Source organism: Sturnira hondurensis, unplaced genomic scaffold (assembly GCF_014824575.4).
Source record: "Sturnira hondurensis isolate 20B ecotype Veracruz unplaced genomic scaffold, ASM1482457v3 Scaffold0024385, whole genome shotgun sequence".
NCBI classification, from domain to species: Eukaryota; Metazoa; Chordata; class Mammalia; order Chiroptera; family Phyllostomidae; genus Sturnira; species Sturnira hondurensis.
The window spans coordinates 381,098-395,718 of NW_028097016.1; the positions used below are offsets into that span (position 1 = coordinate 381,098).

At 51.6% G+C, this 14,621-nt stretch overlaps 1 protein-coding gene across 3 annotated transcripts in view; it reads right to left on the reverse strand.

The window, feature by feature from the left end:
• The window catches only part of ARRB1 (arrestin beta 1), a 71,320-nt gene extending 64,968 nt beyond the window's left edge, over positions 1–6,352 (reverse strand). Inside the window, exon 1 of one of the 3 annotated variants that reach the window (XM_037038429.1) lies at positions 5,772–6,352. Coding sequence is in view for 2 of the 3 variants with exons in the window: in XM_037038426.1 (XP_036894321.1) it covers positions 5,772–5,791 (20 nt within the window). In the remaining variant the exon portion in view is untranslated. The remainder of the gene's footprint in view (positions 1–5,771) is intronic. The other 2 variants (XM_037038426.1, XM_037038428.1) reach the window with 2 other exon arrangements.
• Between the last annotated feature and the right edge of the window lie 8,269 nt (positions 6,353–14,621).

Sequence of the window (14,621 nt, forward strand, 5' to 3'; positions counted from 1 at the left end):
GGGGGGTGGGGACAACAGAGTCCTTTGTTCCCCTCTCAAAAGCAGCCATCCTGTCCTGCCCCACACCCCACACCCTCTGTTCTACACCCCCTGCCAGGACACAAGAGGACACTTGGGCAGGACCGCTCCTGCACACGGAGGGGAGGGAGGGTGCCTGGGAACCATCAGGGATAGTACCTGCTCTCTTTGCAGGGGTCGTGCTGGAGACAGGCCTCACCTGGGGGGGGCGGTGCCCAGTCTGATGAAGGAGACATGGCTGCCGCTTGCAGAAGTCTGTCTCATGGTGGAGAAACGGGCTTCCCTTGCAAGAACTTCATCCTAAAAGGGGTGGCATATCCCCTCCCTCCTGACTTCCCAATCTGATAGAAGAGACCCCCAGCACCCAGTCTAATGGGGGAAGCATGGCCTCCATCCCTAGAATTCGCCCATGGAGAAGACCTAATTTCAGCCTTAGGGAGCCCCTGGGGTTATAGCAGAGGCAAGAAGGGGGGAAGGAGTTAGTCCAGCTAATAAATTCCTGCCAGATGTCTCCTATAGTCCAGACCCAGAGGTGAATAATGGACGAGCGAACAGGAAACAGAAATAACAGCAACCCGCGGGCGCTCACCAGCCGGGGAACAAAGATACCTGGGTTACAAATAAGAGTCAGGAAGTGCCTTCAAACACACCACCCCAGCAGCCAGGGCCTCTCGCCAGGGCTCCCACCTCCACCGCCGGCCTCACCCCGCACACTCGCGCCCTCGCGTCCACTACCCACACCTTTTGGATGGGCTCTTCCATCTGCCTATGACACCTAAGCCTTCCTCATGCCTTAGGACCCAGCTCGGGGGGCACCTCCTCCAGAATCCCTCCCCAAGACCCCTGAATGCCCTTCTTTCTGGTGTCAGCACAGACATGCCTCCCTGTGACCAGCTCACACTCCTGAAATGTCCCTTCCAGCCCTCTGCTGAGACTCATGCCCCAGGTTCCCACACCCCAGCCCCACCTCCCAGGGCCTTGCACTCACCCCAGCTCCAGGCACGAAGAACAACAGAGTCCTCCCCCTCTCCCCTGCACCTGGACCTGGCTTTGTCCTCACTACCTGCTCCAAACCCACCCCCATCCCTGCACCAAGTCAACAAGTGCCTCCTGGCTAAATCCCAGGGGTCTTAACCCAGCTTGTCCTCTGTTGGTCCTTCCCTGCTTCTTTGGTTCCCAGGACACAGCCTCCCCTGTGCCCACTCTCCTCTCCCAACCTTCTGCCAAGGCCATTGGCCTTTGGTGCCCTCCATGGCCCAGCTGTCCCTAACTGTCCTCTGGTTACAGGCTACACCTTCTCCCTGCACCACGTCACTCACCCTCTCCAAGTCAACCGCCATCTCTAATCCCAAGAGTTTCAAATCCCCACCTCCACCTCCACCCCCATTCCTCCCACCCCCAGGTCCTGACCCATCTGTGCAGAATTATCCCTGCATCTTCCTCACCTTCCAGCCTGGCTCCTTGCCAAGCTGCTCCCTCTTCCCCCCAGTCCCTCACAGGCTTCATTAGATGGTCAGTATGGTCATAGTGGCAGCAGTCCCAGGAAGCCACTCAAGGCATGCTGACCCCCAGCCTAGTGTCCTTCCCTTGCCACAGACCTGAGGTGTCACCAGCCCATGACTCGGGACCCCTGAGCCTGTGCTTCAGTCTCAGGCAAGAAGGCCCGAACTCAGAAGGGAGAAAGCCACGAAGAAGTCTGAAGCCCAGGGGCCAGCCTAGAATCAGGGATCAGGGATCACAGCAGGTCAGGTTCAACACTTCTGTTCCGAGCAGCCCCACAGATGACCCTGGCCAAAGCCACAGGATTTCCCCACGTTCTAGCCAAGATGGGACACACAGAGCTTAACCGCCAACAGAGACAACAGCCAAGGCTCACAGACAGCTGGCGACCATGCGTCCCCATCACACCCGCCCTCCACCACCACCAGAAAGGAAGAGTTTGTAAACATCTGTATGAAAGGAAAACCCATTCCATCCCACAGCTTCTCAGGAAGTCCCTCCTGCTGTCTGACTCTGATGCTTCATGTTGCCAATTGAGTTAGTAGGAGCAGCAAGAATCAGTGGGAAACACAACTTGAGGATGGAGTCACCAGGGAGTTGGAGGAGGCTACCTGTGAGCCAGACAGTCCCTCCCGCTGAGTGAAGGCACAGAGCAGCAGAGGGGCTTTGTGGGCAGACGGGCCTTGGTGCAGGAACTCACTGGCTAAACGCAGTGGACAAATTACTTCGTCTTTCTCAGTGGGTTGCCCCATCTGTGAAATGGGAGCAGCAGTCCCTAGGTGAATAAGATCATTGGGAGAACTAGAGGAGATCGTGCACGTCAGAGACCCAGCCAGTCAGGCTAAATGGCTCCCCCTCCTTCTTCAGGTTCTTCGGTTCCATCCTCTGCACAGCCTTCGGTCAGAACTTGCCTTCTGCCAGGCCCCTCCTCGGCCTCCTCATTGCTCTCCTTGCTTCCAGGCCTGCTCTTCTCATCTACCCTCCTCGCCACTGCCAAAGGCCCTGCTCTGAAATGAAAATCTGCTCCATCCCTCTCCCCTCCTCACACTCCTCTCTTAATCACCTTCCATGCAGGAGAAAAGCTTGTCTCCTTAGCTTGGCATTCCAGGCTGTTGACGGCTGGCCTGTGTTTACCTCTGAAGGCTCACCCAGCATCCCCGGCCCAGCCCACAGCTGCACATGTTGCTTCACGCCTCCAGCCTTCTCACATGCTGCGCCCTCGGCCAGGAGTGATCCCACCCCCTTGGCCTCCTCATCCTCCCAGATGAGACTCAGTAGCTCCAATGCCCCTTCCTTCCCAGGAAAGCTTCCCTCACCATGTGGCCTACTGGGTCTGGGCTGGGGACTCCTCCTTAGCCTCTCACAATACATGTCTTCCTGCATTACAATGACCTGCTCTGCTCTCAGTCCTTCGGGGACGCAGGGGAGGCATTCATCTTGAACCCCCAGCCCTGGCATTCAGTCAGCATTGGTTGAACAGGTGTATGACTCCTCCCAGGGCACCTCGTTAGAGCAGGCAGCGTACTTCCTGTCTTATCACGAGTCCTATCCAGGTATCTGTCTTTCCTCCTTGACCCCAAAGTTCCTAGAGGGCAGTGACGGTTTCTGACTAATTCCCACTGTCACTCTCATCATCGGGGATGAAACCCAGGCTCAGGGACGGACAGACGACTCCCAATCCTTAGAGTGCTGCACATTTGCTGTTGCCCCGTCTACGTCCGAGATAAAGCAGAGTCCTGCGGCTTATGGCAAAAGGCAAGATACAGCCCATTATGGACTCTGCCCTGTTCTTCCAAAGTAATCGGGAAACCTGCCTGGGAGGGAGAGGGAGGCCAACTGGGGCTGCAGGAAAGGCTGAGAGGGGAGCAGGGCTACCCCTGGCTGGAGTGCAGCCCGACCTGGGCTCCAGGCTCCAGGCAGCACCTCCTCCCCTGCCCAGTGAGCTCAGCGAACACAAGGAGAGTCCGGCAAACTTTAACAATTAATGGCTCCAATTTACAGATGGGTAAACTAACGTCCAGAAAGGTGGAGACAATGCCCAAGGTCTCCAAGGTCCCTCAGTGAGTTAGAAGCAGAGCAGGGAAAAGGCCCTGCTTCCAAGCACTGCATCTCCAACAGGTGCCACACTGCTCGTGGTGTCTTCATCCTGCTGACCACCCACGGCAGGAGGGGAACAATGACCATCCTCCCCAAGTCAGAGTGAGGCAAGCCAAGGCCCAAGAGGGGCTGAGTCACCCTGAGGGTGAAGCAGCAGAGGGAGAATGAAAGAGAGCAAGAGCTCCTGATTTCCTGCAGGGAGAAAAGTCTGACCTCAACGGCCAGAAGGATATTGGCTTTGAGGGACACAGATGTGGAAAAGAGATTCACACATTCTCCCACTGAGGACAGGGTCCTGGGTCACAGTGTTCGCCAGCCGGCTGCAACGGGGACCAGCTATCAAGGTGCATGCAGACACCTCACAACCTTCAGAAGCCTCCCCCACCAGCCTGGGCCTCCACACACAGGACAGGGTACCCCACCCAGAACTCAAATCCAGGGCCCTCCAGGGGCGTGGCAGTGCCAAGCAGTCCCAGAGAAGTAGGACCATGTGGGCTCTAGTCTAGGCCCTTGCCTCTGACCCCTCCTGACATTAAGCAAGTCAGGTAACCTCTCTGAGCTCTGGTTACTCTTCCAGGAAGTGGGAAGAGGAAAATTAACCTTCTTACAGAACTGTCAGGATGGTTGGGAAGAAGTTCCCAAATCATAGGAGCACCAGTTACCTCTGAGCCTCCATTTCTTCCTCTGAAAAATTAAACAGTCTCTGGAGGACCCCTCTCATGATGCTGAAGGAGAGCGTCATGGCAGTGGGGGGGGGGGGGTAGCTTTGTCGTGGTCCCGAAACATGGGGACCACCGGGGTCATCTCTCCCCAGTCTATCTGCTCCTTCAGCACACATCTTTGACCCCCACACTAGGCCTAGTATGCAGCAGGTGCTCAATAAGTAATTACTGGAAGCAAAGAGAGGGGGAGGGAGGAGGGGGAAAGAGAGGAGGAAGCCATGGGGCACAAGGACAGGAGAGAGGAAGGAAAGGAAGCATGCAAGAGGGGCTGCAGGAGGGGCAGCAGCGGGGGGGGGGGGGGGGGGGGGGGGGGGGGGGGGGGACNGGGGGGCGGGGCAGGAGAAGCTTCTAGGAGAATTTCAGGAAGTGGGCAGAACTAGGGTGACAAAGCTGAGCATCTGACCAGGGCTGTCCCCAGGGGCCACCCTGCCCCAGCTCCAGCCCCCCTCCCCTTTTTTGTCCCAATTTTCCATTTCAGGGGCATGTCCTCTCCCTTTTGGGGAAGGCTTGCTTCCCCACCCCGGAGCTCAGAACAGATCCTGGCCAGCCTGGCCTGGCCTCGGCCTCAGGGAGGTCAGAGGGAAAGGAAACAGAGCGGTTAGGGTGCGGTTTTTCCCACTGTGTGACCTGTGGGGACCAGAGCGCATGTGTCAGCAGCCCCAGGGACTGAGAGCTCATGACCATGGGGTGCCAGTCTGCGTGGGCATTTGTCCGGCTTGTGTCCGTGGGGGTCGGTGCTGGTGTGGTCCCGTGAACACCATGTTAGTGAGATACATGCCAGCACAAAGTGGTCATATCAGTAAGGGTCACAACGTGTGTATCCCTGTAAGACTGTCTGCTACAGTGAGCAAAAGTGACAGTGTATGCGTGTAGGCCAACATGTGTGTGTAGCATAAGGGTGTGTTAGAGTTGGCATGTTGGAGTGTGACACATCTGTCATACACATTATGTACAACAACATGACTGTCGGCAAGAATGTGTTAACAAGTACATACCACTGGGTGTGCGGCAGTGTCGCCGTGGGATCGGAGTGTGGCAGTGAATGTCAGTGTGTGTGTGCCAGATGAGTGTGCCCGTGGACGAGTGCGCTGGTGTGCCCACATGAGCGTGTGTGCCATTGTGTGTCAGCCTACTCCCGGTAGCTCCCCGCATCTGCTGAGTGCCAGCGAGTGAGTGTGTGTGAGTGTGTCGCCGAGAAGCCATGAGCCGTATGGGGCAGCCTGGTCCTCGCGTCTTCGTTCCCCAGCCTACGGCCCTACCAGCGACTACCCAGGGAAACCTCGGGGGCAGAGGAGAACCGAGCGCCGCTGAACCAGGCATTGGCCGTTCGGAGGTGCCCGCGATCGCAGAGCCAGGGCGCGAACTAGAACCCCTTCCCTTGCCTTCCCCCAGGTCAGCCCCACGCGCAGCGAACCGGCCGCCTCCCGCACTCACCGTGTCCCTTTGTCGCCCATGGTCCGCGGCGGCCGCAGGGAGGTCCGCGGCGAAGGCGCCCAGGCTGGAAAATCCCCGGCGGGCAGGAGGAGCTCGGGCCAGCAGGCTCCCGGTTCCCTGCTCCGCCTCCTCCGCTCTCCGGCCTCCGCCGCCGCAGCCGCCACCACCCCCGCCCCCGCCCCCGCCCCCGCCCGGGTCACCGCCCGCCGAACCGCTCCCCTCGCAGCACAGCACCCAGGCCGCGGCCAGGGGCGTGGAGCAGTGCGGGAGTGTGCGCGTGTGTGCGTGTGTCTGGGTGTGCGCGCGCCGCCCAGCCAGCCGCCAGGGCAGCTGGAGGCGTCAGGGCCTGCAGGGCATTTGGGGGTCTACACAGGTGCGTGTCCAGATGCATCTATGTATGTGCGTGCGTGTGCGCTCATGTGGTGTATTTGGTGTGTACGTGAGGGCGCACGCTGCGGTGAATATACGTGCGCGTGTGTGCACGCGAGAGTGTGCTGCTGCGGGGACGTGTGCACGCCGTGTGCGCGGGCCGGTTAGAGTGTATTTGTGTGGATGGAGTGCTTTGCAAGTCTTGGTGCAGCCCTGCGTGTGCGCAGGCTGCTCCCAGGGCACCTAGGGGGCAGCCTCTGTGTGTTCCAGAAGGTGAAAACCGAGGGTCTGACTACTCCAAGCCCCAGTTCCTGGTGGCACCCCTAGCAGGGCAGGGATGGGGGTTGGTGGGGGACTCCGGGTGCCTGGCAAGGCCGTTGCCCTGTGCTCCACCCTTCCCCCACCCCAACTCCCCACCCTTCTGGAGAGATAACACCCAACAACCCAACAGAGACAGGAAGCAGGGGTGGAGGGGGCAGGAGTGAACACAGCGTCAACGCTGGGGAACAGATGACAGCGGGAGGGGGACGGGAGTGAGCAAGGGCAGCGGTAGTGGCTGCCCTAAAAGAGGAAGCAGTGAGAAGAGGAGATAAGGAAGGGGGCATAGAGCTGGCCTGCTGGGCCTGGGAGTCTGGCATGGTGAGCTAGTATGATGGCAAGCACCCTGGCGCAGCTCCAGGGGCTGCTGGGGGTGGCCTGGAACACCAGCTCTCTCAGAACCAATCTCCAAACGTATAAAGTATGAGACCTGTATTTTGCCAGGTATAATGTGCACCCACGTTGTGTGTGTTGTATACGGGATTATTATACCCATGGTATATATTCATTATACTCCTGTATAATGCACATCCTTATTTTTCCTTCAAAAATTTGGGCAAAAAAGTGCACATTAAACACAACAAAATACAGTAGTGCCAGCTTGCAGAATTGGTCATAGATGTTTGCTGGTCCCTACTGAGTGCCTGACAAACACGCTGCAGGGCCCAGTCGTTGTTAACCCAGCCCCCCTGCAGCCCTCTTGGTGTCCTTCAAAATCCTGGCTGGGACCCTGCTTTGTCTGAGGTTGCTCCTACTTTGCAGGTGGAGGGACAGTGTGAGGTCTTTCACTCTGGGATTTGACTCATTGGCCCTGACAGGTCCCTAACATTGGCCTGTTAATGGGAGGAAAGGAAGCTATCATTTACTCAGATGCGATTGTGGGTCTGTAAAAATCTCCTGTAATTATGCTCAGAAACAGATACCTACGCTAGTTACATAGTTGGGGGAAGATATCCCAGCGGAATTACTGTAATTACTTCCAGATGGCAGGTGGTTGGGGGCTGGGGAACTGACAAGCAGTCAGGGTAGTCCAGGGTCTGGACAATGTTAGGAGCTAGGAGACTGTGGATTAAGGCTTAGAACTCTCCTCCTGGCCTTGGCCTCTGGGCTGCCCCCTCACTCCCACAGGGGAAGGAAAGGAAGCCACCTGCTGTTCTAAAGCCAGGGATCTTAAGAGGAATATACCATAGTCTTGCGTGGTGAGAGGCAAGGCTACTGTGTGAGCCAGAGGGACCCTTACCAAAAGGGAGAGGCCAGGTCCTGCCACTCTCTGCCCCAGTTTCCCTACCTGGAAAATAGGAGTTCAGCCAAACCAGATGACCTCCAGTGGTTCTCCCCTCCCCCGATGATGCCCAAAACATTATTTGACTCAATACAAAATGTAACATTGAAATTATTTCCACGTAAAACAGCCCAGGAAGATACGTCAGATGGTTTCAGGTAAACTGTGCTCTTGGAGAGAGGCGTGGAGCCAGCACTCGGCTCCTCCCAGCAGGGTTTGGAAGCTCAGCTCTAACGTTCTTTCTCAGGGCGTTGAGCAGATTCGTAGCCTGTGGAGTCATCCTGCAGGACTGCAAGTTCACCCTGCTGGCCCATGAACTTCACGAGGGGGTGTACGAGGTCCCTGCCACTACTTGATGCTCACAATTCTGTGAGATAGATGCTCTTCTCCCTTTTGGGATACATGAGCAAACTGACACTCAGAGAAGCTAAGTAGTTTGCCCCAAAGCCATAGCTTTCTCTGGACCTTGCCCTCTGACCTCCCCTCCAAAGCCCTCCCCAAAGCGAAGCTAATATGCAGTAGAGCCAGAACGTGGCCCTTGATTTACTTTTCATTCAGTAACTGTTTGTCGAACGGGCTGTGCATGGTTCTAGGCCCTCACGAAGGGTGACCGGCAGGACCAACAAAGCTGTCACTCCGGTGAGGGATCTAGGGTGGGAGAAGAGAAGCAAAGGGGTATTTTCACTTTGCATTTTAGGAATACACATTGTTATGTATTCCTAGTGTGATTAAAGTTAATAAAAATGTGGAAGTGGTAATCTTGAGGAGACCTCTATGAACATAAATAATCTAATTTCAAGCAGTAAGAAGTGTTATGGATAAAATAAAATGATGATGAAACGAAGCATGATGGGAGCCAGCATACTTAGCAAAAGCTCCTCAAGGAATGAATGGACCTGTGGCCTGAGGCCTGCAGTGAGGAGCCAGCTCTGTGCAGTGTGTGGGAAGCGCCTGGGGCAGAGCTGCCCAGACAGAGGGGGCAGCAAGTACAGGAGCTGGGCCTCTCGGAAGCCCAGGAGCAGGGTGCCTGGGTTTGGGTGAGTGGGGAAGGAGTGGTGAAGATCATGCAGGGCTTGTGGTTGGGGCCAAGGAGTTTGGGGAGCCAATGGAGGACTTTGGAGATGAGTAAAAGTCACCCTGGCTGTTGGAAGGAGACGTCGTGGAGTGAGACAAGAGCAGAAGCAGGGCATTCCCCGATCACAAGAGGCAAGAGAGAGCGGGTAATAGTTTAGGCTAGGGTGGTGGCAGCAGAACTGAAAAGAAATGAAGAGGTTCGTGTATATTTGGAGGTAGAGCCGACAGCACCTGCCGAGGCGCTGACAGTGGACAGTGGAGGATCGGGGATCACGGAGGTGAAGGGAAGGTCTGTTTGTTCCCTGCTCCACGCAGACCACCTCCCTACGCATTTCTCCGAGGGCACGGATGGTTGGGGGGCCCAGAGGCTCCTTCCTTCCTGTCTCAACCCATCTCTTCCACATGAAAACCAGAGTGATTTTTCAAAAAGGCAGATAGATTCCACTGTTGAGACTCATAAGGAGATGGTCATCTCCAGCTAGGTCCCAACTATGGGCCGGTCGTGTGCTTGGATTTTTACCTCACGATAATAATTTCTTACCAAAAGAGAGAGAGAAAAAATATTATTCCTGCTTCAGAGATGAGAAAAGAAAGGCTGTACGAAGGAAAGTGCCTCAGCCAAGGACATAGCAAGTGAAAGGTAAAGCTGCAGCTCAGCGTGAACGCCTCTGCTTAGCTGGTCAGGCAGCTGACGTGCGAGTGAGTGGGCGGGTGGGGGATGGGTTTTTGGTTCCCTGTTCAGCAAAGGATCTGAGCCTGACTGGTGCACGCCTTGGAGATATTAGAGGTCGACACTCTAAGGAGCTTCCCCAAACCAGAAATCCGAGTGTAACCCTTGATCCTCCTTCGATCCCCTCAATCTTTATCCAGCCAGTCCTGGACAACTATCTCCTAAGTATCTCTCTACCTGGAGGATCGTGTTAAGGAATTTGGTCTTTATCCTAAGGTCAGTAAAGAAGCTTTAGAACATTTTAAGCAGAGCAGTGGCATGCTCAGACACGGGTTTTGAAAAGATGGCTCTGGCTGTGGTGTGAAGTGAGCTGGACAGGGGCCAGAGGGGACGCAGAGAGGAGACCAGTGAGGAGGCGGTGTGGGCAGCTGAGGGGGGAAGAATGGTAAGTGCGTGCCAGGGAGAGGACATTCAACAGCTGCAAAGCCAGGGAGGAAGGAGAGGGCAAGACATTTCAGAGGAATTCAGATGGATCTGTGGCCAGAGCACAGAGAAGGGTGGGGAGGGGCGAAAAGGAGGAGGGGCCATGAGGGAGCAGGCTCAGGGATGGGTCAGCCCCCAGTATGCTTTACATTTGTCTGACCAGACTTCTTCACGGTGGGATTACTGGTACGTAACTGTCACTAGGTGGACAATTCGAGTTTCTCATTTGTAGTGCACAAAACCAATTCTGACTGATTTAGATAGACAACGAACCTACTAGCAGGATATTCAGGAAGCTGCAACTGATGAATACAAAATGCTGCATCTCACTCCTCCACTATTGCCAGCACTAAGTCTAGCCCCAGAAACTAGATGTGGCCACTGCCACCTCTCACCAGAAAGGATTCTTGGCTGGACCCACGGACTTGAGCCCAAGTCCCCCATGCCTCTGACTGGCTGCGCCTCATCAGGTGCCCTTGCCCTAGGTCACGTGACCCTGCCCTCTGCAGGACCCAGAGGTCGTGTTTTTGGTGTTTGTGATTTCCACGGTGGGAGGCAGGCTTTAACTTACTCCCAGAATCGTAGGGTGAGGAATTCCCCAAACATAAGAAGGGAGTTTAGAGGCTGAGTAGCCAAAAAATACAGACATCCACTTTACTGTGAAATGCAGCCAAGTGAGCTACAGGAAGAACTCAGAGCCAGGAGATGACAGGAAAGGACGTGTGCCCTTGTTAACAGAAAAGCCTCTGCCGGGTTGTCTGCTAGCTTTCTAAAAGACAGAGAGAGCGAGAGATTGGTTCCGATTCTAGTAATACTAAAGTATCTTTTTTTTATCCTCACCTGAGGACATTTTTCATTGCTGAGGGAGAGAGAGACATCAGTGTCAGAGAGAAACATCGATTGGTTGTCTCTGATTGGCTCCCGAATGGGGATCCAACCCGCAGCCTAGGTACGTGCCCTGACTGGGAATTGAACCCTCGAACTTTTGACGAACAGGACAATGCTCCAACCAACTGAACCACACCAGCCAGGGCATTGTGAAGTATCTTATATCAGAATAATCCTCCTGCAGATAGTAATACAAACCTTGGGCAAAATATGACAAGGATTGGAAGGCACTGGAGAGCAAGCAAAAATAGTCAAACTGGAGAGAATTTCATTATTGAAAGATGAGAATCACACTGGGTGAAATCTAATTCTGTACATATGGTCCCTGCAGGACTTCCCCATTCTGGGCATCACAGGGAAGCTGGAACTCAAGCAGAAACCTTGAGAGAGGGAGGAATTTGGGGTTGCAATGATGGCCAGAAGTCGAAGGGGGAGCCTGAAAAGGAGAGCAAAAGTGGGGTTAAGACTCCAAATCTGCGCAGGACTGATCTCAAGTCCCTGGCTGACCCCTAACTTGGCCGACCCAAGGCAGGGTTGATTTTCAGTGGAAAGTGGTAGCTAGGAAGGAGAAAAAACCGAGCAGGGGTCTCAGATGTTTCCCACCACAGGGAAGGTACGTTTCAGATTCCCCAGGTGATTGCAACTTAGTAAACACCTTGGGTTTTCCACTGAAACCTCAGAGGTGCTATACCTCAACAATAAAGACATTGTGTCAAGGCTGGGAATTGGGCCCAAGATTAAAGGCAAAGTAAAATAGACCCAAGAGCCAACAATTGGAAGCAATCTAAATGTCCATCAACACGTATCGACAAAATGGGTAGATCAAATGCAGTATATCCACACAAAGGAATATTATTCAGCAATTAAAAAAAGTAGAATACAGCCCTCGCCAGGTAGCTCAGTGGGTTAGAGAATCATTCTGAGACACTAAGGTTGCCAGTTCGATCCCTGGTCAGGGCACATACAAGAATCCACCAGTGGGCACATCAATAGGTGGGACAACAAAGCGATGACTCTCTCTCTCCCCCCTGCTTCATTCACTGTTTCTCTCCCTCGTGCCCTCTTTCTCTAAAATCAATAAAAATTAAATAAAATATGAGGACCTAAATCAAATACAAATACATGCTATAGCATGGATGATCTTCAGAAACATTATCCTTTGTAAAAAAGCTAGACCCAAAAGACCGTATGTTGTGTGATTTCATTTATATGAAATGGGCAGAAAGGCGAATCTGTAGGGATAGAGAGTAGATTAGTAGCTGCCAAGGTCAATAGTAAGAAGCAGGGTAACGAGGATTCACAGCGACGGCCGGAGGGGTCGTATTGGGGTGAAGGAAATGTAAAACTTGGCAAATTTACTAAAAAGAATAACTGAATTGTACGCTTGAAATTATGGTTAATTATATGATATGCTCATATGTAAAAGATGCCTCAAGAAGGTTATTTATTAAAAATTAAGTGATAAAATCAACAGAAAAGATTTAAACATTAAGTGATGAACTGTAACAATTTTTTCTCATATCGTCCCCCAAAAGGCAGCTAATTAAGAGGAAGAGATAAATTCCAAACAGAAGTGCTGAATGTACTTTTAGATTGCGCAACAATTTGATTAATGAATAGGAGTTATTCCTCCTATTTGTCCTAATAATTAGGAGGAATTCACTTAATACATAGTTTTAATAATCAAACTAACTGAAAATTTTTTAATATTTTCCAGATTTGATACAAAATACTGACATTAAAAAAATAATGTAAAACCAATGACAGGGAGGTCCTCAATGACAAGCTAGTTAAAGACTAAACATATATTTAAGATCAGTTACCATATACAAAAAAATGAATAAAAAGGCCTTAAAGCTCATATATAAAAACATTAAAGTTTTGTACCAAATTTGACAATGACCTCAAAATTTTATGTGACATTACCAGTAACAGCTAAGCTAAAAGAAACTTTCTACACCATTAATTATTTCACAAATAATAAATGAAATGGGTCTGTCCTAACAGGGCGTGCAATCGAGCTTCCACAGTTCAGGATGACCAGCCAGTGACTGAACTGCCTGCTAGAGTGAAAGTCAACTCTCCCATAGGAAGGTGACAAAACCCAGAGTCCCCACAGCACATCATCTGAAATGTCCAGTGCAGAAATAAACATTACTGGACGTGCGAAAAGCAAACAAACAAAAACCAGGAAAAGGTAACCCGCAGTCAAACAAAGAGCAGTCAACAGGTGCAGATGCCAAGGTCACCCAGATGTTGGGTTGATCAGACAAGAATTTCAAGTCAGCTGTTATAAATACGTTCAAGAACACAAAGGAAAACAGGTGCAGAATGAGCAGACAGATGGCTTGGCTTCAGCACAGAAATAGAATAAAATTAAAAAGAACCAAATGGAACCCTGGCCAGCTTGGCTTGGTTGGTTGGAGCGTCGTCCCTTAAGCAAAGGGTTGCTGGTTCGATTCCCGCTTGGTGCCCATGTCCTGGGTGTGGGCCCGGCTCCCAGCTGAAGCACATGTGGGAGGCAGCTGACCAGTGTTTCTTTTTCTGTTTCCTTTCCCTCTCTCTCAAATAAGAATAAAATAAACCTTCAAAAAAGAACCAAATGTAAATGGTAGAGCTCAAAATACAATATTTGAAGTGAAAAATTTACTGGTTGGGCTTCCTATTAATTGGTGGCAGCAGAGGAAAGAATGAGTGACCTTGAAGATCAGTCTAAATTATCTAATTTGCAGGGGAAAAAGAATTGCTTCACTGAACTGTGGGCAAAATCATGTAAGTTTAGTCCTAGAAAAAGAAATGACCCCTCACCAAAGTGGATATACAGATGGCAAACCAGCTTCTGAAGATGCTCCACATCATGAGTCATCAGGGAAATGGAAATTAAAACAGCAGTGAGATACCACTACACACCCATTAGAACGGATAAAATCCGAAAAACACTAACCACTCCAAACGCTGGAAGGATTTGGAGAAGCAGGAGCTCTCACCCAAGGCACAATGGTACTACGGTTTGGAAAGACAGTTTTATGATTTTTTAACTAAATTGAACATACTCTTAAATAATCTAGCAACCATATTTCTTGGTATTTACCTACATAAACTGAAAACTTAGGTCCACACAAGAATCAACATACAGATGTTTATAGCAGCTTTATTCATAAATGCCAAAATTTGGAAGCAACCAAGATGTATTTCAGTGTGCGTGTGCATAAATAACCTGGGATGCATCTGAACAATAGAATATTATTCAGTGATAAAAACACATGAGCTATGGAGTAGTGAAAAGACATGGAGGACACGTAAGTGCATTTTACTGTGTGAAGGAAGTCGACCTGAAATGCCATGTACTGTATGATTCCAACAGTATGACATTCTGGAGAAGGCAAGACTATGGACAGTAAAAAGATCAGGCATTGAAGGGAAGGGGGGGATGAATAAGTCATCACAGATGATTTTTAAGGTAGTAAAAATACTCTGTATGATACTATAATGGTGGGTACATATTATAAATTTGTCCAAACCCCTAGAATATCCAACATCCAGAGTGAGCCCTAATGTAAACTATGGCCTTTGGGTGATTATGATGTATTATCAATGTATGTTCATCAGCTGTGAAAAATGTACCACTCTGGTGGGCGAGGCCTTACAGTTGTGGAGGTGGGGAATATAAGGAAGATCTCTATACCTTTCTGAATGTTTTCCCTTTAAGATAAAGAATAAAACAAGGATCCCAGTTCTCATTAGTTCTATTAACTTGGTACTGGAA